Source organism: Panthera onca, chromosome B1 (assembly GCF_046562875.1).
Source record: "Panthera onca isolate mPanOnc1 chromosome B1, mPanOnc1 haplotype 2, whole genome shotgun sequence".
In the NCBI taxonomy this organism is placed as follows: Eukaryota; Metazoa; Chordata; class Mammalia; order Carnivora; family Felidae; genus Panthera; species Panthera onca.
In genome coordinates this window covers 3203723-3228343 of record NC_138342.1, presented here as the reverse complement: position 1 = coordinate 3228343, position 24621 = coordinate 3203723, and the positions used below count along the sequence as shown (strand labels likewise).

General features: G+C 59.8%; 1 protein-coding gene across 3 annotated transcripts in view; it reads right to left on the bottom strand.

The window, feature by feature from the left end:
• ACOX3 (acyl-CoA oxidase 3, pristanoyl) overlaps window positions 1–24066 on the bottom strand; it is a 41839-nt gene extending 17773 nt beyond the window's left edge. For 2 of the 3 annotated variants that reach the window (XM_060655503.3, XM_060655504.3), the window contains exons 1-11: window positions 23945–24066; window positions 17644–17801; window positions 17081–17314; window positions 15896–15970; window positions 15442–15531; window positions 12942–13085; window positions 8440–8528; window positions 5537–5633; window positions 3747–3929; window positions 1968–2090; window positions 375–495 (exon numbers count right to left, since the gene is read on the bottom strand). In XM_060655503.3, coding sequence (XP_060511486.3) covers window positions 375–495; window positions 1968–2090; window positions 3747–3929; window positions 5537–5633; window positions 8440–8528; window positions 12942–13085; window positions 15442–15531; window positions 15896–15970; window positions 17081–17314; window positions 17644–17787 — 1300 coding nt within the window. In that variant the 5' untranslated portion in view covers window positions 17788–17801; window positions 23945–24066. The remainder of the gene's footprint in view (window positions 1–374; window positions 496–1967; window positions 2091–3746; window positions 3930–5536; window positions 5634–8439; window positions 8529–12941; window positions 13086–15441; window positions 15532–15895; window positions 15971–17080; window positions 17315–17643; window positions 17802–23944) is intronic. The other variant, XM_060655505.3, reaches the window with a different exon arrangement.
• Between the last annotated feature and the right edge of the window lie 555 nt (window positions 24067–24621).

Below are 24621 nucleotides of genomic sequence, written 5' to 3'. Positions count from 1 at the left end.
CGACTCAACAAACGGATCACGTGCTTTCTGCTCTGGTCGTCGGCGGGCCCTTCGCACCGTCTCTCCTCAGACGTGGGAACATGAGGCCTCGGAGAGCGCAGGGATGTGTCTAGGCCAGGGGGTCGGCAAACTTGCTTTGGAAAAGGCCAGACGCTGAGCCTGATCTCAGGCTCGACGCAGACGACGCGACTCCGTTCGTCGTGCGAATGCGGCAACAGGAAACCCATGGACGGACGGGTGTGGCCACGTGCCGATGAAACTTGATTCGCAAAAACCGGCGGTGGCTGACTTTGGGCGCCTGGCTGCAGTCTGCGGACCCCTTGAGCCAAAAGGAGGGCTACGGACAGGAAACCGTCACGCCTCTCAAGACCTACCCGCCAGATAGCCGTGTCCTCCGCACGCCTCCCGGCATTCCTGAATTCCCCGCTGCGCGGTCCACGAAGCCAGGGGCTTGCTGCCCGACACCAAGGCGTGGATCTCACGTCCGAGCTCTGCCTTGGGAGAGGAAATCGACAAGAAGAGATGAAAAGAGGCTGACCTCTTTTCATCAAGAGATGACCGGAGGTCAGAGGTCAGTTCGCCCCTAGCGTCGAAGGCTCACGTCCCCTCTAGTCTTATCTAAGACACGCGACAGCTGCGGGACAAAGGAAAAAACAAAAAACCACCTTAACCTGAAAAGGGGAGTGGCTACACTGTGGTACAGACGGTTCCATGGCAACGAGCAGATGGACCGGGGCTCTGTGCAGCAAATAGACGCCGGGGGCATAAGGGTGATCACAGACGCAAAGCACAGAAGCAAGGAGTCCATCACGGCTCCCTTCCCGTGAAGCTCGTGAACCTGAAGCGGAGCACCTGCGGAGGAAGGAAGACCCGAAGGCGGGGCGGGGAGGGTGCGCCCCTCTGAGGAGAGGGGCGGGCGGGCCCGGGGCCCAGGAGACAGCGTGGGTGACAGGGAGCCACAGTCGTCTCCGTAAGGGTGTCCCGGCCAGCGTCTCGGGGCGGGTCTCACCCTTTGCTTCTACCTGACGTTTCACAGAAACAAGAGAGATGAACACACAGCCCCGCTAAATGAGATGGTCCGTTTTGCCAATGTTTTCAACTTGAAAACGTCAGGGCCACTCCCAGGCCCTGCCGTGCGCCGGTTAAACCGCTGGGTTTCGGAAAGAATAAAGCGTGATCACCCTAACGTTACGAACGGGATGAGTCCGATGTCAGCTGCGGAAGCTTCAGTGACTCATCCCCGTGCTCCCAGGGCCTGTGCTTTGCCGCGCAGTGCACCCTGCTGGCCGCCTCCCGACTCCCGGACGTTTACGCTGAATATTCCAAAACGTGCTAATTTGGTACAGGCTTTTTAGGGTGTTGGACTTCACACCGATCGGCAGGATTTCTGACCTGTTTTCAAACCTGTTTTCTCGTGATTCACATTTCACTCGTGCCCGGGAGGCAACGTGAGGGACTATGGAAAGTCTGTCGTAAACTGTTTACGCAGGAATCAGCCAAGGATGACTTTACACAGTGCCTGAGCTCAGCGGACGCTCAAATCTGGCATAAATCCTTGACTGTCCATTCAAATCCAGTCAGCTGGATTCAGCCTTTGCAGGATTGTTTACGAAAGGATCGGAGCCGTGAAATCTACTGAGGGGCCGGTAATGTGGATTGTGCAAACTCATCATGTTTTCAAAAGCAGAAGGCCAGCTGAGCTCACGGACTGGAATTAGGAGTCACGTCAGCCCGTCCTTGAGGAGCAGGAATACGGACGCACACCCGAACGGTCCACACCGCAGCGAGGGTTCTGGGGGTCCTGAGCGGGGGGGCGGGGCACGGCTAAGGACACGCCTCACGTTCGCCCCACGAGGCCGCCACGGACGGACAGATGTCGTTCGGGAAGACGGGTTGATGTGTGCCGTTCAACCTCGGCGACAGCTAACGAGGTTCAACACCGCGGAGAAAAGAGAATCGCCTCTCACCTGCCTGGTGCTGCGGTCCGTTGCCATGAGGCCTTGCTGAAACTCCGCCAAGTTCAGGAAGAGCCATTTGGAAAAGTGGTCTAAGGCATACACAGCCGCCAGGTAGGGAAGTAAGCGCCATCGCTAAAATCGACGAGACGCTCACGTTAACACAGCACGGTCCTCCCACAGAGCCCGCCCCCGCCCGCAGACAACACCCTCCTCCTCCTGAACCCACCCCCTTGGCGGAGAGCCCCCCTCGCCCCCGGGCAGAGACACACCCCTCCCTTCGTAGGGAACCAACTCCTCCTCAGAAAACGCACCCCCGCCTCGTAGGGAACCCAGCACCCCCCTCAGGGACCCCCCACCCCCCCCGGCCGCTCGCAGGGAACCCAACTCAGCCTCACTCAAAGGTGCTCTCTGTGTACCAGGTTCAGGGGTCTCACCAACGGGACCGCTGGGAGGGTGACTATCGGCCCCCCCGCCACGCCGGGCTGCACAGGTGATCGCTTGGGCTTTGAATGCCCACCAGGGGCCAAGTGATGACCCCTCAGCCACCTGGGAAAGTGAGGCCCACAGGGGGCCAGGAGTCCGCCCGGGCAGGGAGGGGGTCTCTGCACGCCCAGCGCCGCACGGCTGGAAGGGCGTGGAGGAAAAAGCGGGAAAGGACCCGGCAAACGGGCACCACCCCCGCCTACCGCTTACGGAACAGAGGGCCACACATCCTGCCAACCGCTCTCCATGGACTCAGGCGTTTAATCCTCATAGCCACCCCACGAGGAGGCGTCATCATCGGTTCTGGTCCGTGAGGAACCCAGACCCCGGGGAGGCGGCACAAGGCGGCCCTGCCCAAGGGCACGCGGCCAGCAGGGTGGAGCCCGAGCGTAGTGGCCCGAGTGGGCTCCCGGACCGTGATTCACCCTCGATGACCAGCAGTCGGGCGCGCTGACCTCGCAAAGGCCACGGGGCTCGCGGGGGAAGGAACGGCGTGCGCCACAGACATTCTGCTTCTCCTAGTTTGCTTATTACTAAAACAGGCACGCGGCCACGGTGAGAAGCGGGAGAAGAAACAGAGATTCTCTTACGGTTCCCTCAGGCTCTCCCTCAAACACCCCTGCGTTTCCACAGTGCTCGGCCCGAGACGGGGCCGGGCTTCACTGCCGGACTCGGACAGGAGCCCCCTGTCTGACCCTCGATGCCCCCACCTGTGAACTGGGACTGCGCCCCACCCGGTGAAGGCCAAGTGCGCCAGGAAGGCGTGTGAGAAGCGTGGAGGCCGGGCGGGAGAAGGGCGGATACCGCACAAGCACCGCGTGCTCCCGGGATAAAACCGCGCCCCCTTTGGCATCCAGGCCGCCTCATCCCCAAGGACGGGCCGGACGAGCATCCCTCCCGCTACTCTAAATGCTGTCACCACAAACGGCCCGAGCGCCCGGCTGCCACGGCGGATTTTTCCCGCGGGGTCGCTTCTTCGGGACGTGGTGAGGGAGCCAGAGAGTGGGGCCCGGGACGAGCCGCCACCGCCGGACCCCGCGGAGGCTTTGCGCGCAACCGCGCGGGAGCCTCACCAGCACACGCTTCTTCCAAGGGCCTCATTCGGGCTACCGCACACACGCCTTTTCCCGAAAACCCAGGTTCGAGAAGCCTCCCGCCCAGCGGCCAGGCTCCTTCCCGTCAGTTGCCCTGACCGTTGCCTGACGGGGTCTGACGGCCCCCCAGCAGCCAGAGCGCAGCGGCTCAGAGACCCGCAGGTGCCCCCGCGACAGGAGGGACAGGCCGGGACGCCCGCCACAGCCGTACCTGCGTCTGATACTCGAGCACCGGTACCTCCTCCTCGTCTGTCGGCCCAAACTGACGCCGCGTGGCTGAGAAACGAAGGGCTATGGAAACGGCCAGCTTTAAGTTCACCACGGACATGGCCACGATGATGGCCCGACCCATGGAGAGGTTGTTCAGGGATGCCCCGAAGCGCTGCTTGGCGTCCTACAGAGAAAGCACACGTGGTGAGCGCGAGCGGGACTCCTGGCGGCCTCGGGGACAGCAGCACGCAGACGGCCGCGCCTGATGGTTCCCTGGGCGCCCCCCGCCGTGCACCCCCATGCCAGGACCGCCGGGCGGGCCGGGCTGCGGAGGCACAGGTGTCATAAGGCCCCCAGCAGGGACCCTCCGGCTGCAGGAGGAGGGATGAGTGCCCCACAGGGCGCCACCCCCAGCCGCCCGGAGCCCCCCAAGGCTTAGCCACGCCCGGCACGAAGCAGGGACCCAGCGCCAAGGCGTCGCCACTTGGTGCCAGCGTCCCGTTCCCGTGACCCCCGGTGCCCCAGAATCCTCCCTCCCTGCGGAAGACGACCTTCCTGATGGCGTCCTTTCACGTGTTCTTTCACGACGCGAACGGCCTCACGGCATCACGGCATCGTGTCAATCCGCTGCAGACCTCAGGGCCCCGGGCACCGTGTCCCACAGTGGCGGTGCCGTGGGCACATCCCGCTGCCAGTCTTAACTCCTCCGGGCACCCCGACCTCCCTCACCTCTTGCCGCCTCTCCCGGCTTCGCTTCTTTCATTCTTTAGACTTTTCTTCCGCAGTCACACCCACGGTGGAACCGGCGTGGCCACCTCGCGAGCCCGCGCCTGCCGGAGGGCGTTCCCCACACCCCACACGCGCACGACACTTTGGGGGTCACCCCGCCGCCTCCTCGCACGCAGAAACCCGGAGGCTCAGGGAGCTTCGCTCCGTGGGAGCCAGAGCTGCGCCCTCTCCGGAGATCCCGGGTGCGTCTCTGGGAAACGTTCTCATGTCTCTGCGGCGTGCCGCACGGGCCCTCGGTCGGGTCTTCTCCCCGTCCTCGGACGCTCTTCGCCCCTGCTGCTCCCACACTTGCCTCCTCTCGCGCTGCTTTGGCCTCTGCTGCGCCTTCCGCGGACCCTTCCCTCGGGCCTCCCAGCCTCTGACCCGCACCTGCTCCGTTCGTCCCCTCCTCGTGTGCCTTCCGTTCCTTTGCCGTCTGGTTAGCGTCTAGCGAACGGTTGATGTTACTCTTTCCGTTTCGAAGAGACTCTGGTGTCGTGCTGACTTCTCGTCCCTAGCGCCCGTGCCACGCTTCCTTCCAATCCTGCCGTCCCGACTCCAGTCAGGCGGTGCGTGTCCTTGGACAGAGTCCTCCTCCGACGGGCCCACCTGACCTCAGACACCGGGAGGCGACCAACTGCTCCAGTGTGTCCGTGACCACCGTGTGTCTATCACTCAAAGGACTCCGGGATGTGGTGAGCCCCGGACACCAGAGAACACTGTCACCCCCATTTGGGATGGCCGCCACACGCCCTTAAACCCTTTGGGGGAACAGCACCAACAGGGGGCAGCCTCCCTGAGCAGCCCTGGAGGGCTGGGGGGGTGAGCAGCGTCTGGCATCATGCCCTGGGGGTGCAGGGGACCCAAGTGCCGCCTTCCTTGTTGGTGACACTGGAACCTGAACCGAGCGGGGTTTGCCACTGGCCAACCCAGCTGGGACGGGTCTCCGGGCAAGCCCCGGGAGCGTCCTGTGCAGCAGAGGGCCTTCCACCCGCAAGCTTCCCCACCTGGAGACACCTGTACCTTAAAGGGGGTGACGTAGGTACCCTCGGGGGTGACGTCTCCAGTCTGGTTCAGGAGGGCTCGGCGAGGAATTCTCACCTTGTGGAACATGGCAAATCTGTGGGGAGATATGGCAGGACTTCTGGTGACACGGGGCTCTGGCCCTGGCATCAGTCTCCTCTCCTTCCAGAAACCCAGTCAAGTAAGGGCAAAGGAAAGCCAAAAGGGTGCCAATCCCCCAAAGAAAAAGAAAATGGGAGAAGATAACAGAGACAGGAAATTTCAACGAGTTTTTCTAGCTAAAAAGCTTCAATAGAGGCTGCATGGGTGGCTCAGTCGCTTAAGTGTCTGACTTCAGCTCGGGTCACAATCTCACAGTTCGAGCCCCGAGTCGGGCTCTGTGCTGACGGCTCAGAGCCTGGAGCCTGCTTTGGATCCTGTCTCCATCTCTCTCTGCCCCTCTCCTGCTCTCACTGTCTCTGTCTCAAAAGTAAATAAACATTAAAAGAAAATGGTTTTTTTTCTTTTTTTTCTTTTTAAATTTTTTTAATGTTTATTTATTTTTGAGACAGAGAGAGACAGAGCATGAATGGGGGAGGGTCAGAGAGAGGGAAACACAGAATCTGAAACAGGCTTCAGGCTCCGAGCTGTCAGCACAGAGCCTGACGTGGGGCTCGAACTCACGAATTGTGAGATCACGACCTGAGCCGAAGTCGGCCGCTTAACCGACTGAGCCACCCAGGCGCCCCAAGAAAATGTTTTTTTAAAAAGGTTAAATGAAAAAATGTGGTGTGCGTGAGGCGGGGCTCTGGGCCAAAACAATGGCCACATACTGGGAATCATGAGCCAGGTTCCTGACGCTGCTGGGACAAAGCTGGTCGGTCAAGAAAAAAGGAGACGACTGACTTTTTTCAGGTTCTCACCCTTCAATTTCATACCAGAATCCACGATACGATGTGAAAAATGAACAAACTAAGGTTTTGAACTCTCGTGTGACACAAACGAACACCGTTACCGTATCAGTGATCCAAAAGCAATCAAATCCGTTTCTTCCGAAACGCTGAGAAGAGCCAACTCACTCCCACGTCACTTAGGGAAGCTATTTTTTATCGTTGTCAGGTTGGGAAAGCCTATTCCCTTGTCTAAGGGACAAGGTCAGGCAGAGGACTGGATGTTCCATAACCCGAACAAAAACCCCAAACCACCTTGTGAATACCGAGAGCTCCCACGGCGACCGATCTCATGACCAAGAGCACTTTGAGTGCCATCCAGAACGCTCTCTGGCTTACCCACGGGAGACGGCGGTTTAAAGCATGGCGTCATCGAGCCAGAGGGGAGCAGGGCGCCAGTTCCGCCCAAGCAGGGTCCTGGCCACCCCCTCCCTCCGTCCGTCTTCGTCTAGCGCCCACCCCCTCCGGCCCGGCTCACTGACACAACCACTGCTGGGCTCTCTGCCGGGCCACGTCCTCAGTCTGTCCTGCACGCGGGAGCACGGCCCTTTCCAAACTGCTGACCGGAACGGGGACGCCCCGCACAAGTCCCTTCAAGCCCCCAGCCCCTCAGAGAGATGTGGGGAGCCCTCAGACAGGGGCCCTGCCGAGAGCCGGGGGGCGCCCGCCGTGACCCTCAAACAGGCCAGGCTCTCCCGTGGTCCCCGCGCAGGCGGCCCTCAGAGCCCGCCACCCCCTCCAGAGGCCCATCAGGACTCTCCTCTCACCCCCCTGCAGGGGGTACCGGCCCTCTCCCTGCACCACTGCAGGGCGGCCCCACTCTGCAGTGACTGCCTGCTGTCCACGTCCTTGCTCAGCCACCTACTTCTCGGTGCCAGTTTCTGTGGGTCCGATTCACCCTCTTATGACGGGGCCATCGGGCCTGGCACCTGGCGGATGCTGAGAGAGCCACGAGGCGGGCCGACAGCAGGTGACGCGCTGTCCCCTGGGTGCCGCTGATCTCTACGCCACTCCCCGCGTCCAGGCCGGCCTTCCAGGACCCCCGGGGCTGTGCGCAGGGCGGGCAGGAGGGGCCCCCTCTCAAATTCCTTAGGAGGCGCCCAGGGGATCTGCAGGTGAGGGATGCTCGGCCCCTGGGGACCTCCAACCTCCGCGGGCCGCCCTCCCGAGCACGAGACGAAGGGGAGCGGCAGACGGGCCCCGCTGGGAGACTCTGAGGCCCTGCCGGGATCGGCCGCCTTGTCCGGGCCTCGTGGGGTGGCTCTGACCGGGCGTGGTGGAGGCCGCGGGGGGCCCAGACGAGGCCCAGACGGGGCCCCCCCCCAGGGCAGTGAGGGCAGCCATCCACCTTTTAAGAGCAGACTGGGCGCCAGCACCCCCGGAGAGCTCCAGCTTCTTGCTTGAAAGCTGAGGAATGCTTCTTCGAGCACGACTGAAAACTCCAAGCGCCCTTTTTAAGGAGTGGAAAATCTTCCCCTGTCGTGCCACAGGAGCTGGAACGAGGCTGAGCCACATTTCTACTTGTGCAAGAATTTGCTGGAGTTCGACCGAAAGCACAATCTCACACACTCTCGTCTGGGCATGTGCGGACCACAAAATCTGTTCCAGAAACAGATGGTGGCTAGCCCGCGGGTGTGGGCGTGACAGGGGCTGTGTGACCCCAGAGTGTGTGCAGCACGATGTGTATATGACACGGGGTACGTGGGACACAGGGTGCATTGGACACGATCTGTGTGCATGTGAGAGAGGGTGTGACACAGGGTGTGTATGTGACACAGCTCTCAAGTGACAGGTGACGTGTGCATCCCAGCACGCTTTCCCGGCCCCACAGGCGGCCGGGAGGGTGAGGACAGCACTGAGGGTCCTGGGGGCTCCCAAGCTGGAATCAGCAGGCACCAGAGAGCCGAGCAAGCACCCTCAGGTTAATGACCCTGCAGAGGAGACCGCGGCCATCGGGGCCGGGCACACACTCACCCGTTGTCGATGCCGTTCAGCCCAAGCTTCTTCCCTATGTCGCCAACCATCACCCCCGGCATGGGAAGAAGGGTCTTGGGGTTCCGGATCTGTACGAGACACAGAAAGCCGCAAACGGCAGCTGTTAGGACCACACAAAAATCTCAAGAAGACGTTACAAAACCCCGGTGACTAAGCCGTGGGCTCCCTTCGTGTATCTGCAGGGGGTAAGTGGTGCCCTTCAGAAACGTGACCTCGTCTGGGATCTTTGCGACTCTAATTAAGTGAAGGATCTGGAGACGAGGGGGCCCCGGATGACCCAGCTGGGCCCCAAGTCCAATGACAAGTGTCCTGTAAGAGACAGAGGAGGGGAGGACGTGGGGAGAAGAGGGTGCGGCCACCAGGGGCTGGGACGAGGCAGGAACAAGATGTCCCCTAGAACCTGGCGGGGGGTGGGGGGTTCGACACGGATCTCAGACTCCCGGCCTCCCGGACCGTAACCGCCTGCTGTTTTAAGGCCCCGGTTCGTGCCATTTGGCTACAACGGTGCCGGGCCAGCAGCTGAGGAGTCCTCGCAGCCTGGAGGCCGTCCGGAACACCCATGTCACGTTCAAGTCGGCCACCGGGCTGGCGCCGGGCTGTAGCGAATGACAAGATGGCCGTGCACCTACGTGCGGGGGGAGAACCACCCCCAGATTGGCTTTGGGCGACCGGTAAACACGCTTCCCTAAGTACAGGTGCGGCGAGCCGACAGTTCTCACTGTGCGAGCTCCGTGCAGGGACACGGAGCGTCCCCCCTGAACACCTTCACGGGGGCGATTCCGCACCCGCTGTGAGCCGGCACCCTCCCCCCGACCGCCGGGGACGAGGGCGCCTGAGGCCGGCCGGCTGTCCCTCCCAGAGGGCGCCCCAGGCATCCAGCGCACGGGTCGGCCCCACCCCAAGAGGATCACCCAGCCCGAAGGTCAACAGCATCTGGGAGCGGGAATACTGAGCCTGCACTATTGGGAATTTTTATTTTAGAGGAACACTCTTCTGCCTACACTGACCATCACGATAACGGTATTTTGGGGACAACAAAGGCTGAACCCCCAATGCAAACGCTCTTCCCCCTTCCGACTCTTCGGTAAGACCCAGTGACAGTTCAGACGCTACCCTTTTATAACATTTTAAAATAGAAAATCGCTGGTAAGAAAGCGCACATGGAGAGAAGAGGCACTAAAAGAAAACAAGCCGGTGCGTTTCGGGTCATCGCACAGAAAAATACCGCCAGGGTGGGTTCCGGTTCACGGGGAAATCTACGATGGTGCGGTGGCCCCAAATACCGCACTGACCTCCCAGTGAAGGAAAGGAGGCGGACTTGAGTCCACGGCAGAACGCGTTAATGTCAAACTCCTCGAACAAACCTGATCGCGTGGATTTCCGTATCACGTTGCCACAATCTGCGAAGGCTCCCCGCCTGGTATAGAACCAACCTGCGACAAATCGCGCCACATCGGCTGCGACCTGTGAGGTGCGTCACAACCCTAGAAGAGTCTTGTGATCACTCCTTTCAGGCTCTCTCCCTCCACGGGGACAGGGAAGCGCCCCCCCGCCCCACCCCACCCCCCGCGAGCCCCGGCCTGACGCACACTCGGCCTCAGAAATGCTCCCCTGGATGGAGGCACGACACAGCCCTGCTGAGTCCCTAGAGCACGGTGCGTAAAGAGTCTAAAACACCACGGCGCTCTCGACCACGGCACAGAAAGACTGAACAGGGCCAAAAGCTAGCCAGTTTCCCCCTAGAAGTTCACGTCGGGTACAAACACACACACCCAGAAACAGCAGGGGGCGGCCTGAGGTGAACCTGGTCTGCAGTGGCTCCGATGCGAATTGGAAAATAAGGACACGAGCAACAAGGGAAAAAGGGGCTGGAATTAAAACCCTTTGCGCCTCCAAGGACACGAACAAGAAAATGGGACGACGACCTACGGAACGGGAGACAACCACCTACCGGATAAGGGGTCGGCCTCCGGGACGTGCGGAGAGCTCTCCGACCCCAACAACAGAGACAAACCGCCCACTTCAGAAATGCACCGAGGGCACCTGGGGGGCTCAGCCAGTGGAGCATCCGACTCCCGATTTCGGCTCGGGTCACGATCCCCGGGCTCGGTGCTGACGGTGCAGAGCCTGCCTGGGATCCTCTCTCTCCGCTCCTCTCCTGACTGCACGCACTCACATTCTCTCTCTCTCTCTCTCAAAATAAACAAACTCAAAAAAAGAAAAGAAAAGAGACTGAAAGAGACTGAATGTATGGCACCGATGGACGGCCTCCCGACCAGTGACACTGGAGCTCTGACCCATAACCCACAGCAAACAGTGCAGGCGGCCAAGCAAGACGCCTGTGACGGTCGGTCAGAGATGGGGTCACTTAGCTTGGCAGGATGCTAACAGCTTCTCCTCTTGTCCTGCTGCCAGCCCGGGACCAGCCTGAGAAAACCAAGCCCACTCCCCCGGCCAGACGCAGTCACTGCCCCAACCTCCCAAGGGACAGTGGCCAAACCTCCCCCTCCAGGCAGCACACAACCTTTGCCTTTCCCATAAGGGAGGTCTTGGCTTATTTCCACAGGGCAAGGGACGTGAACAGACATTTCTGCAAAGAAAATATACACGTGGCCAACTGGCACACGAAAAGATGTTCAGCATTACTGGTCATGAAGAAAATGGGAATCCAGAGGCGCCTGGGTGGCTCAGTCGGTGGACCGTCTGACTCCTGACTGCAGTTCAGGTCATGACCCCAGGGTCGTGGGATCGAGCCTCCCCTCCCCCCGCCCCTTGCCCCCGTCGGGCTCCGTGCTGAGTGTGGAGCTCGCTTGGGATTCTCTCTCTCCCTCTGCCCCTCTCCCCTGTGCGCACTCTCCAAAAAGAAAAAAAGGAAAAGGAAATGCACATCAAAAGCACAACAGGGGCGCCTGGGTGGCTCAGTCGGTTGAGCGTCCGACTTCAGCTCAGGTCATGATCTCACCGCTCGTGAGCTCAAGCCCCGCGTCGGGCTCTGTGCTGACAGCTCGGAGCCTGCTTCAGATTCTGCGTCTCCCTCTCTCTCTGCCCCTAACCCACTCGCATCCTGTCTCTGTCTCTCTCCAAAATAAATAAATGTTAAAAAAAAAAAACAAAAACAAAAACAAATACTACCATGCCCACTCGTGTGCGTATTTAAGAAAAAAAGGAAGATACGTATTGGCGAGGATATGAGAAAATCCGAACCCTCACGCGCTACCGATGGGAGTATAAATTGGCAGAACCGTGGAAAGCAGTACAGCAGTTCCTCCAACAGTTAAACACGGAATCACCCCAGGACCCGGCACTTGCGCTCCTGGGTGTGGACCCCCGAGAACGGAGAACACGTGGTCAGACAGACAGGTGCTCGTGAACGTTCACGACAGAAACAAGGTGGAAACAGCCAGAATGCCCATCAGCAACCAGGTGCACGAACGGCGGTCCATCCACACGAAGGCTTATCGCCCCCCTTAAAAAGCACGGAAGTTCTAACACATACTGAGCACGTTCTGACGTGGATGGCCTTCAGAAAACAGGCTGAGGCACAGAGGTTCACGTTGGAGGGTTCCTTGCGTGTGGAACGTCCAGTGCAGGCGAATCCGTGGAGGCAGAGAGCAGGCGAGCGGTTGCCGGGGGCGGGGGGGTGGGGGGGGGGGGCGAGGAACGGTGCGGGGCGCCCTCCCGGAGACGGAAACGCTTTAGGACTAGACACGGGTGCGGATGCCCGACACTGGGAAGGCACCAAAGGCCCCTGAATTTCGGTTCACTTCGTATTACTTGAATTTCACCTCAATGAGGACAAAGGGACGCGGCTTACTTTCTTCTCTTCCGAGAGGCCCCTCACCCGGAAGGTCTTAACAAGAATGCCAGAGTGGGGTTGGGGTGCAGGGCAGCGGGGCTTCGGTCAGGATCCAGGTGGCCGGGACAGGAAGGCCCGGAGGAGCTTCCGGAAGCTCCGGGTTCAGGGACACCGCAGCCGCCCCGGGCGGTCGGGAGACAGGCCCCACCAGGGAGGCAGGAAGCCCAGGCCTGGCCATCGGTCCCAGGCGCCCCCGTGGCAGTAGCTGCTGCGTGTGGCCCGGGAACAGGAGACGTCAAGGCCCCGGAGTCAGACTTTACGTCGGCACGGGAGCCCACATCGGACGTGCTGGCTCAGAACCGCAGGAAGGCGGGGCCGGGAAGCCCAGGTTTGCGAAGAGTGTCTGGAAAGATGGCGACGTGGCCACGGGAGGAACAGGACGACTCTGCCTCAGACGACCTCAGGTCTAGACCAGGGTTGACCAAGCCCGGCCCACCGCCATCGGGGGCCGGATAATTGCCTCTTGCGGGTGGGCGGGCCGTCCTGTGCGTTACAGGGCGTCCACCGCGTCCTTGCGGTGTGCTCACTGGAAGCCAAGGGCGCCCCCGCCCCAGCTGCGATGAAGGCGCCTGCCAGTGAAGCCAAGCGCCCGTGGGTGAGACCTCCCCGCCGAGAGCCCCCTCACCTGCACCAAGAAGGAGTGCAGGCCGTGGCAGCGGCCCCCGGGCGTGTACAGCTGGGCAAACACCACGGCGTGGGTGGCCGTCTTGCCCATGTTGCCGACCCAGAATTTGGCGGCCTCGAAGTCCGGGGAATGTAGGATGAACTCCTGCGCGAGGGGAAAAAGAAGGTTAGAGCCGTAGTCCAAGTTCCAACGGACACGCCAAACACGTGCAGAATCCCACGTTCTCTGCTCAAAGTCCCCGAAGAAGAGCAGAACCGAGCGAACGCTTTAGCTCCCGTGTGGCACGAGGGGGGGCCCGTACACGGAGCGGATCCCTGGGTGTTGTGACTTAACGAAGACACCGGTACGGAAAACCACTCCGGGGTCGGACGATGAAACATACGCCAACTTCTCCGGAAGCCGGCCGGTGCCCGGGGAGCGGTCACCGCGACGCTCGTCTTCTGCGGCCCCTCCTCTGTGCGCTCCTCCCTGACCCCTCCCTGGGCTCTGACCGGCGACAGACCTTCTTTTCCCACGGTCTCCCCCCGCCTACGAGCTCCATGAGGGCCACGTGCCCAGGAGCACAAGGCACCTCAAGACATCAGGGTGAGTGAAGCCGGGGGTCACGGGAGGGGCCGGGAGGCTCGCCGGGTATTCAGCAAGGCAGGAGACGAGCAGGGGAGACACGGGGCGGGGGCCCTGGCTGGGGGCCGGGAGGGTCCATGAGTCGGGTGGGGTAGGGGAGCCTGTGAGCGATTCCAGGGTTGGGCGGGGGGCTTGACAGCTGGACAAAGCCAGAGTCCGACGGCGAGCTGCCTCCCCTGTAACCTGCAGGCCACTGCGGGCAGACCCCGCGGGTGTCCTTCTCCCCGCAGGTGGGAAGCTGTGAAGGGCTCACGGGGAACCCCCTCGTGCCGCCCAGCGGTGTGTACGGAGTCACGGCCTCCAAGCGCACCGTGTGACTACCTCGCAGATGTTGACGCCCCGCTGAAGAAAAGCGGGGGGATGGGGGACTGGAGTCCCCCCTCTGCTCCCCGCTCTGCAGGCGTCCTCCCTGCATGTGGCGTACCGCCACCGTCCCCTCCAGGTCTCCATGGCCCCCTGGCACACCTAACTTCTTCCAGCTGTCTGTCCGTGTCTCTGCTCCGGCACGAGGGATCCCCCAGAGCAAAGATTCACGTGTCACGTTCACCGCTAGCTGCCCGGTCCCTGAAAGCAGTGCCCGGCACGTAGCAGGTGCCCGACCAGCGGCCCACAGAGGACTTCGGGCTCCCGATCTCCCCCGCTGCGACGTCACGCTCACTGAAGTACGGGTGCCGAGAGGAAGCAGGTCAGAAGCAGGCCGCCCCATGGACGGCCAGGCTTCGCCCAGGCCCCCAGGCCACGTGGGATCTGCCCTCTCCGCCTCCCCACTCAGCACCGAGAGCCCTCGGCACCAGAGGGCAGAGAAAAGAGACGGGGCCGGGCCAGCAAAACCTGGGTTCGGATAGAGGTACCTCGTGGCTGAAAGGCCAATAGAAAACCCAAGAGGGCTGTCGCTGACGGCTCTCTGCCCACCGTTCTCCGGTGCACGGGACCACGGGCACTGCACCACGACCACCTTCCCCTTGGCCCTGCCCTGCCCCGCCTCAGCCCCCCTCGGCTTCATGGCTCTGCTCTGCTGGCACACAGCCCCTCAGCACACAGTGTGCACGGAGCCCACATCACTGAACGCACGAAGGAAGGAATGAGAAGCAAATACACAAGCACAGGGCTTTACTTTCCGTTACACGGACTCTTGCAAACCACACTACCGACAAGGGGCAGGCGAAGGGCTCCTGGAACACTAGGGCAGGTGCAGACCAAGCAGCGGGGACCGCGGTCCTCGGAGGAGCGGACGAGACTGACCCGGCGGTGGGAGAGGGGCCGGGGGGTGGGAGCGGCACAGCACGGAGGCCACGGGCGGAAGCTTCCCGACCCGTGCGCCCCATCCTCTCCCTGCCCTCCCTTCCCTCCGCGCCACCAGCCACCCGATAAATCATGACCCCATTTGCGGACACGTGTCTCCCCGAGAGCGAGGACAAAGCCCGCGACCGCACCGTGCTGCGACCGACACCTGCACAGGGACGTGCTAGACGGAGATGCGGACATGGGAGGCAGCGGCCAACGGCGCAAACGCCACACACGTCTGCACGCGGGCCACGGGATGCAGGAGGGCAGTGGGGCCGGAGGGGCCAGACACGGGGGCAGGAGTGGACGAGGCAGGCCCCGGCCGGCGGAGCCTGGCGCACACAGGGGGCAGGGGCAGCCAGCAAAGACCAGCGCCGGGGAGAGTCTTCTTCACGCTGTTGGTTTTGTAAACGATCCGGGCCGCATCCAAACCCCAGCAGGCAGGTGAACAAAGAAAGGAACCTCTCCCCCCAGGAGCTGCCACCCTCCCGGGTGAGGGGTCTCCGTGTGCACGGTAGAAGCACACGTGTCTAAAGACGGGTTTCTGGGCGTAAGGACACCGCATCACACGCGACGCGCACGTAACACCTACCTCCGTGGCGGGGTCGTAGTGAGCGGTCGTTCTGATGGCCTTGGCGTTACTCCCGTGACTTACTTCAGTCACAGCAAAACATCCAAAAATCTAACGCGGGAGCACAAAACAATGTAAGGCAAGAAAGGTTCCAGGAGGGACCCGCTGCTGTCCTTCCTTGAAGGACAAAACCCCAGGTCAAAGCGCTAAATCCCCACTCCCCCGCCTGACCCACCAGGGTGTTAGGGACACCACGTCCCTCAGCCTGTGAGGACGGCGGGGTAGGTGAGGTGACAGCCGCCTTGCCAGGGCCGTGGAAGGAAAGGGAAGGCCTCGCTTCGACGGCAACAAGCTAAATGCACCGGGTGCTGGGGTTTCGGCACACACGGCTCCCCGGAACCTCCTCTGGCACGCGGCCCTTTGCAGAGACATCTGGGGACCACGGGCTCACGGTCCGCCGGGACTCTGAGCTCACCTCCATGCTGAGGATCTTGGGAAGGTATTCTAAATGTCTTTCGGAACCAGACTTGTAAATCGCGAATCCAAAAACCTGAAAATATAGAATCATCAGAGAAACCGGTGGCAGTCAAGGAGTCCTGAGGTCCCGGGGCCTCAGGAGACACACGTGCTTTGACACTCGTGGCAGGGAAGCGGGGCGGGGGGGGGGGGGGGATGGAATCCGTGTCTGGTATGCTCAGCAGAAGCACTTCACACTTCAGATGCCTTCAGGAGGTCCCCAGGGGCCGCGGACAGGTGGAGACGGCAGGGGACAGGGGAGAGGAGGGAAAAGGGTGCACACGGGCCACACGTCCCACCCAGCCACACACACCTCTCCACCTCCACCCGTGTGCCGGCGGGGGGCGCTGGCGTCTCCCCAGACCTGCTTTCCCTTCCCTTCTTGTTTTTGGCTTTTGGGGGGGGGTTCTTTTAAGTTTTTTTGGCATAAAAGCAAAAGAGTCCCCCAAAGCTCCTTCTCTTCTGGGGTTTTCACTGCATGGCACTCCCGTCGAGGACTCACGTATGCAAATTTGCACACACAGCTGGAAGAAGCTGGACTTCTCCCTCAAACATCACAAGATCTGCCCACACATTCTAATCTCTGGTTTTGTTTCCTATATTATTTTTTTATTTTTGAGAGAGAGAGAGACAGAGACAGAGTGTCAGCAGGGGGAGGGGCAGAGAGAGAGGGAGACACAGAATCCGAAGCAGGCTCCAGGCTCCGAGCTGTCAGCACAGAGCCCGACGCGGGGCTCCAACTCACAGACTGTGAGATCATGACCTGAGCCCAAGTCAGACACTCAACTGACTGAGCCCCCCAGGCGCCCCTCCTATATTATTTTCTAGAAATCTCTTAAGAGAGCAACGGCTGGCTGGCTCCGTGGGTACAAACAGCACGTGACTCTCGGTCTCAGCGTCGCGAGTTCAAGCCCCAAGAAAGTAATCTCTTAAAGAAACCTCCCCCAGACACACACACCCCACGAAACCCTACGAGCGAGCAAACACCAGCCGCCGCCACACCCCGCGGGCAGCGTCTGCCTCTCGTGCGCTGAGGACCCTCTCTTGCACCTCCTCCTCCCGCCCGGCCCCGGACGGTGCCCTCCCCCGCCTCACGTGGGGCGTGAAGGGCTCGATCCCCTTGGCCTCCTCGCCGCCCACTCACCAGCAAGTGCAGCAGGAACTTCTGAGCCAGGGACCAGTCGTACGTGCCCAGGCAGGTGATCAGCGTCAGCACGGACAGCGGGTTCCGCACCATGTCCTCCACGCGGAGGAGGGCGCGCCCCAAGACCCGCTTGCAGCGGAGGAAGGTCAGCTCTCGGTGCTTCTCCAGGGAGACCTCGTGGCCGCGGGAGCGGGCGAACAGGGGGTCGTCCTCCAGGGCCGAGAAGATGCTCTTCTGGAAATGCGGGAGACGGGAACGGCCGGCTCGAAGGCGAAGGACGGCAACGCGCCACGCTCTCGCTCCGGCTCTTCCCGAGGCCACTGGTGCCGCGGGACACGGGCGACCCCTGCAACCCCGGGGCGGACGAAGGCCCCTCCGGCCGCGGGCACGGGGACCTGAGGCCTCAGAAGCTTAACCAACCTGTGTTCGCCCGGGGTGGGGGGGGGGGGCCTCCGAGGACACGGGCCAGGCCGGGGGCCAGGTAGGGTGTTTAGGGTCCTTAGGGGCCGCAGGGCCCCCTGTGCCCGCGAGCCAGACGCCCGGCATGCTGCCCAGAGCCTCACCTTCAGGCGCAGCATGTCCTCGCCTTCCAGGAACAGCGCCAGCTCCTTCCAGCAGAAGGAGGCGCGGGCGCGGTAGGCCTGCAGGGGTCCCCCGGGCAGGTCCGGCAGCAGGGAGGCAGCGTCGCCTTCCGACGGGGCCGCCATCGCACCGCGTCAGCCTGTGGGAGACGCGGACACCGGAGTCGGCCGCGGTGCCCGCTCAGCCGCCCGCAGCCGCGCGACAGGCGGGACAGACACAGACGGACTCGGAAGGGCCGGCAAGAGACGGTCACCGCCCGAGACCTCGTGCCCCCCTTCCCCAGAGAGAAGGTCAGGAGGCAGCCCCGGGCAGCTGAGGCCAGAGGACGCCTCGCCCTCTCGGGGCCACCAGACCCACCCCCGAAGGCCATCGACCCCGCAGTCCGGGAGGCCGCCCTCTGGAGTCCGGCCAACACCGGCCAGTCCACTCTGGCCGCACAGGACGGCCCGCCAGGGCACGGGACACCTGCCAGAGAGCCTTTGAACACAGCCTTTTGCCCTGAACTCTCCCGACGGACACACATGTGGCTTCCCACCCACGAAGAGGGCACCTTGCAGCCCAGCCCTCCTGACCAAACAATCCTCCCGGGTCTTCTCAGAGGACTGCTCCTTTCCCGCCGTGGATTCCCACTGGATTCGAGGAGCGGCGGGAGAGCGGAGTGCCGGGCGTGGACACCCCCGCCCCGGTGGACGCCATCTAGGACGCTGGGTTCCGAGTTGCTCAATTTTGCCCAGAAGCAAACGGGAACTTGATGAAACAAATCTCTTGATGAAACAACCTCGTGTGTTTGTTTCCACGTGAGAGGGGCAAAGTGGGACGGGGCCTTCTGAGCGCCTGCGTGGCTGTCGGGGACCGTGCCCTCTGTGGACCGTCTCTTCTGGAACCCTCCCCCAAAGCGCGAGCCCACGTTCACGTCCCTGCTGAGGGATGGAGAACCTGAAGCTCAGCCGGCACTTTCTGGGGCTCCCGGGACTGCAGAAGGGCAGCTCCCAAGCCCGAGTCCCCCTCCACAGGCGCCACCTTGTGATGGAGAAGCATCAGCACAAACTAAACCAAACGCAAGCAGACGTTAGACGGTGAAGACGGTGAATCACCAGAACAGAAAAGAGGAGAGCAACAGAGAAAACCGACAAAAGGCTGGTTCTCCGGAAAGACTGACAGAATTGACAAACTTTTAGCTAGGTTGAGCCAATCCAAAAGGGGACATTACTACCGAGCCTAAGGAAACAACAATGATTCTGGGGCACCCGGTGGCTCAGTCGGTTGAGCGTCCGACTTGGGCTCAGGTCATGATCTCCCGGTTCGTGGGTTCGAGCTCCGCGTCGGGCTCTGTGCTGACAGCTCAGAGCCTGGAGCCCGCTTCGGGTTCCGTGTCTCCCTCTCTCCCTCTCTCTCTCTGCCCTTCCCCAGCTCGTGCTGTCAAAAATAAATAAACATTAAAAAAAAATTTTCAAAAGGGAGGGGTGCCTGGGTAGCTCAGTTGGTTGAGTGTTCGACTTTGGTTCGGGTCATGATCTCGTGGCTCATAAGTTCAAGCCCCACGTCAGGCTCTGTGCTGATGGCTCAGAGCCCGGAGCCTGCTTCAGCTTCTGCGTCTCCCTCTCTCTCTGCCCCTCCCCCACTTGTGCTCTGTCTCTCAAAAATAAATAAATGTGAAAAAAAAAAATCAATAGACTGCCCACAAAGAAAAGCCACAGGGCTTCAATTGTGAATTGTAGCAAACATTTAAAGAAAAATGCCGTGTCCACAGTGTTTTCCAAAAGACAGGAACAGGGTGACCCACGAAGCCAGCAGGAGACAAGGGAGTCGTGCCGCAGGAAATTAAGGCCAGGTCAACATGTGAAAGCCAATCAGGGTAAGACACCACGCCAGCAGAATAAAGGACAGACATTCAAGATTGTGCCAACGTGTGCCGGAAAAGCATCTGACAAAATCCCGCACCCTTTCGTGAGAAATTCTCAACAAAGTGGAAACAGGAGGAAACTCCCCCCACCTGGTAAAAGGTGTCTACAAATACCCACAGCTACCCTCACACTTCAGTAAGGATTCATCGCCTTTCTCTGAACATCGGGACCAAGACGAGGATGTCCGCTCCGCCTCTCCTAACCAACATAGTGCTGGGCATTCTAGCCACCGCAGTTACGCAAGACAATTAAATCAAAAGCATGCTAATCAGAAACCTCTCTCTTATCTGCAGATGACATGATTTTGTATATAGAAAATCCTAAGGAGCCCACTAAAAAACCATTAGAACAAATTAGTTCGCTCAGTTTACATGCTACAAAATCAACTGTATTTCCATATACCAGCGATAACTCCAAAATGCAATTAAGAAAAAAAGTCAACTTACAACAGCGTCAAAAACAATAAATTCAATAAAAAAAAGTGTAAAGCATTTTTGAAAGAAACCTGAGACCTGAATAAACGGAAAGGCACCCCCCTCATTCATGAGTCAGAGGGCTTGATGTCGTCGCAAAGCCGACACTCCCCAAGTGATCTGCAGAGCCCCTGTGGCCCCAGTCAAAAGCCCAACTGGCTTTGTTCTCCGGGAATTGAAAAGCTGATCCTAAGATCCATGTGGAAATTTAAGGAACCCGGGATAGACAAAACCGTCTGGAAAAAGAGCAAAGTTGGAGAATCCATTCTGCCTGATTCCAAGACTTGCTGAGAAGTGACAGTGATGAAAACATCACGGCGTCGGCAGAAAGTCACATGTGTGTAGACGGACAGAACAGAACTGAGAGTCTGGAAGTAAACCCTGAAATGTAGGGTCAACTGCTTTGGGACAAGGACGCCAAGACAACGTCATGGGGAAGGAACAGTCTTTTCTCAAACGGTGCCAGCACCCCAATGTCCACGTGCAAAGGAATGAGGGCCAACTCTCTCTCTCTCTCACACACACACACACACACACACACACACAACCACTGAACTCAGAAGGGACACAGACTTAGATGTACAAGTTAACACGAAAACCTCTAAGAAGAAAATGTAGGAGTAAATCTTTACAATCTGAGGTGAGCCAAAGCCTTCTTGCACAAGCTATAGAAGTAGCTAACTTAAACTTCATCAAAAAACAAAAATAAAATCTTCTGCTGCAAAGGCTGCTGACGAGTAAGTGAAAAGACAAACCAGAGAATGGAAGTTATTTGCAAATCACGTATTGGTGAGGGACTTGTACCCAGACTGTACGAAGACTCTTAGCGATGAAGGCAAATAACCCAATTGAAAGGTCTCAAATAGAGTTTCTCCAAAGACACCACAATGGCCGATGAGCACATGGAAAGACGCTCAATATCATGAGCCATCAGGGAAGGGCAAACTGAACCATAGTAAGACAGCACATCATAGCCACCACGATGGCCACGATCAACGGGATAAATGACAAGGACGGATGAGGACGTGCAGAAATTAGAGCCCGTCCACCTTCTTCAAAAGTTTAAATATACGGTCACCACGTGACCCGGCAACTCCGCTCCCAGGGATACGCCCAAGAGAAATGAAACATCCGCACAAATCTGTGTGCCGGAAGGCTCATAGCATTTTTATAATACCCCCAAAAGAGGAAACAACTCCTACATCCATCAACTGACGGATGGATAAACACAATGTCTTCTTCCCAGAGGATGAAATGCTCTTTGCTACAATACGATGAACTAATGAACGTGGGCGATGTTATGTTAAGGGAAAGAGGGCACACACAGGAGGTCATCCGTGCCGTGACTACTGATGCAAACTGTTCACGTTCAGCACAGGTACGTACGTAGAGACAGAAAGTGGATCGGCAGCTGCCAGGAGCCTGGAAGGGACTCCTAACGGGGCCAAGGTTCTTTTGGAGTGAAGAAACATCCTGGAATTACGTAGGGGTGATGGTTGCACAACTCTGCAAATACAGCGCTGAATTGTACAGTTGAGATGGACGGATTGCATGCTGAGTTAGATCTCCACAAAGCAAGACTGTTTTGGAAAGTAAGGCACCAAGGGCGCCTGGGTGGCTCAGTCGGTTAAGCGTCCCGACTTCGGCTCAGGTCATGATCTCGCCCTTCCTGAGTTTGAGCCCCGCATCGGGGTCTGTGCTGACGGCTCGGAGCCTGGAGCCTGCTTCCGATTCTGCGTTGCCCTCTCTCTCCGCCCCTGCTCTGCTCATGCTGTTTCTCTCTCTCTCTCTCAAAAATGAATGTTTAAAAAAAAAATTTAAAAACAAAAAGAAAGTAAGGCACAGCTGTGGCAGAATCCAAGTGCACAAAAATACAAGCTATAAAGTCCAAGGGGAACTTGGGTCTTTCCCGACCCCCCTGTCCAGGCTGCATCCCTGTCTCCTCGTGCTCCCTCCCTGCGGTCCAGGACACCACACCGCTGTCCCTTCCTGCTCCCCTCTGGCTCCTTGCAGACTCCCAGCCTCGGCTATACTCTCACTCTGCAATACCTGCTGAAATTGTCCCTGATGCACAGAGGAGGCTTCACAGACCTGAAAGGAGACCCCCACACTCATTTGGCAGTTTCCTGGACATCCCTCCCCTCTCACGTTCTAGAGTTCCGCAAGCTCTGAATGTTCAAACCCAGGGCTCCCTGACCCAGCCTTTCCTTCCACAGACCCAGGTCCACACTGCCAGTTCCCCCGGGGTTACCGGAGCTATCAAACCTGAGAGCCACGCTGGACTCCCCTTCTCGGCTTGTCCCCAAACCTAGTTGGTTACCAAGCCCTCCACTGCACCTCTATAATGGCTATGGAATCGTTTCCCTCTGCAACTATTAAGTCGATCACAATACTGTCCAATCATTGAGCAATCACTGGGTGCAGGTGGGTGTTAAGTTACATGATCTTGGGGCGCCTGGGTGGCTCAGTCGGTTAAGCGGCCGACTGCGGCTCACGTCATGATCTCGCGCGATCTCGCGTGAGTTCGAGCCCCGCGTCGGGCTCTGTGCCGACAGCTCGGAGCCTGGAGCCTGTTTCTGATTCTGTGTCTCCCTCTCTCTCTGACCCTCCCCCATTCATGCTCTGTCTCTCTCTGTCTCAAAAAGAAATAAACGTTAATTAAAAAAAAAAAAAAGAAGTTACATGATCTCAACGGTGCTGGTGACGCCATGTATTATCAGTACTCTTAACTCTCCAACTCTTAATTTTCCAGATGAGCAGACTGGAGCTTGTTGGCGTGAAGTCGCCCAAGATCCACAGCTGGTATCACACCCGGTCTCAAATCCCATGACCCAAAGCAGCCAGTAAGATCCCTAGGTCCCCATGCCACCAGGGGTCACCAACATCACCGCAAGATTGTGCAGCTGTCAGCAACCAAGGATTCCGGAGCCACAATGCCTGACGTTGAGATGCCAAAGTCAGCGCTGGCTTCCGAGCTGGGTGAACTCAGCCTGTCGCCTCACCTCTCTGTGTGTCAGGGTGACCACACGGAAATGCTGGTCTGCTGTCTAGTATCCAGGCTGCTGCAATTCACAGGGGCACTGGAGCAGTCCCCGGCAGGGAATCACTGCAAGAGCAACAGCCGCCTTCGCTCAGTTTTCCTCTCGGGGGCACAAGAGGTGACTCTAAAATGCGGATCTGATGTGATCATCCTCCCTTTAGGGGACAGCTGTGTGGTGACCTCGGGGGGGCAACGTCCGCACTCCTCAAACTGTCTCGCACGCTTAGCGGCCGGGTCCCCAGCGCTTGCCGTCTCGCCCCCAGCAACCCACCGCGGGAATGGACTGTGTCCCAGGATCTTTGCACCTGCCGACCCCACCCAGGAACTTCAGGTGGTTTCAAAGTTAAGGCCTTTGTTAGCAGAGAAACCGCTTTAGCTTTGCCAGGCCTCCAGGATCTGTGCGTCACCTTCAACACGTGAAGGTCTTTTGGGAAACTCCCTTTATCCCTGACACCCGTACCCCCACCCCCACCCCCGCCTTAAAAGTATATACTCAATTGCTCTGACAATCCCAGGGCAGCAGCCCTTTCTGCTTGGGGGCCCTGTCCCCAAGCTTTAATAAACCTCCTTTCTTTTTCTTTTTTTTTTAAATGCATAAAAAACATCTCAAGAATTTCTTGACCCTTCATTCCTGGATCCCGGATCCCATCAAATCACATCAGAGTCAACTGGATTTGGCAATTCACCGCATAGAGCACAAGGAAGAAGTCCGAAGGTTTCCGTTGAAAGGGAACTGAAAGATGGGCAGAGTGGTCGTGGGAAGAGAAGGATGACCCCCCCCCCCCGCCCGCCCGCCCGCCCGCCCAGCTCGGGCCAGGCACTCCGTCCCCTGCCACGCGCGCCCCGCGGCCCCACGGCGTCCGACCTTCGATCTCGCTCGCCCTCCCGGCAGCTGGTCCAGCGCACACAGCGGGCCCCCAATAAATGCCCTCTGGAGCGCGCGCACGTCCGCGGGCGAGCGCTTGCAAGGCCTGGCCCGCGCGCGCGCGCACCGCCTCCGGCCCACCGTCCGGCCCTGACGTCATCACCCCGCGCCGCCCCCACGCCCTCCGGGCTCAGCGAAAAGGCGGCGCGCGGCGGAGGCTGGCGGGGCCGTCTCTGGGCGCGGGCGGGCGCTCCTCCCGGCCCCTCTCTAACTGCATCGGGGTGTTTGCCTAACGTGCAGGGGCCCCGGGCCGACTCCAGAGCGCCGGCCTGACACCCCCGGGCGGAGCCTGCGCCTTTTCCGGTGACCGAGCTGGAGCAGGTGCCCGAGACCGCTCCAGACCCGGCCTGCTGCCCAGTCCCCGCGAGCGTCCCCCGGCAGCGGCGCCCCGGCCCGCAGCCCCGCGCTCTGCCCCCACCCCCGCCTCGCTGCCCCGGGCCTCTCTCCTGCTGCCGGGTCACCTGCACCCAAATCCTGGTCTCGGGCTGTTTGGGGGGGGGGGGGGGAAGGGAGGTCCAAGCTAAGACACGCAGGGCATGGGAGCCTGCCTCATAGAGCTCGAACCTGATGTGGAGCTCAAAGGCCAGAGGAAACGTAGGTAGAATCAAATGTCCTTC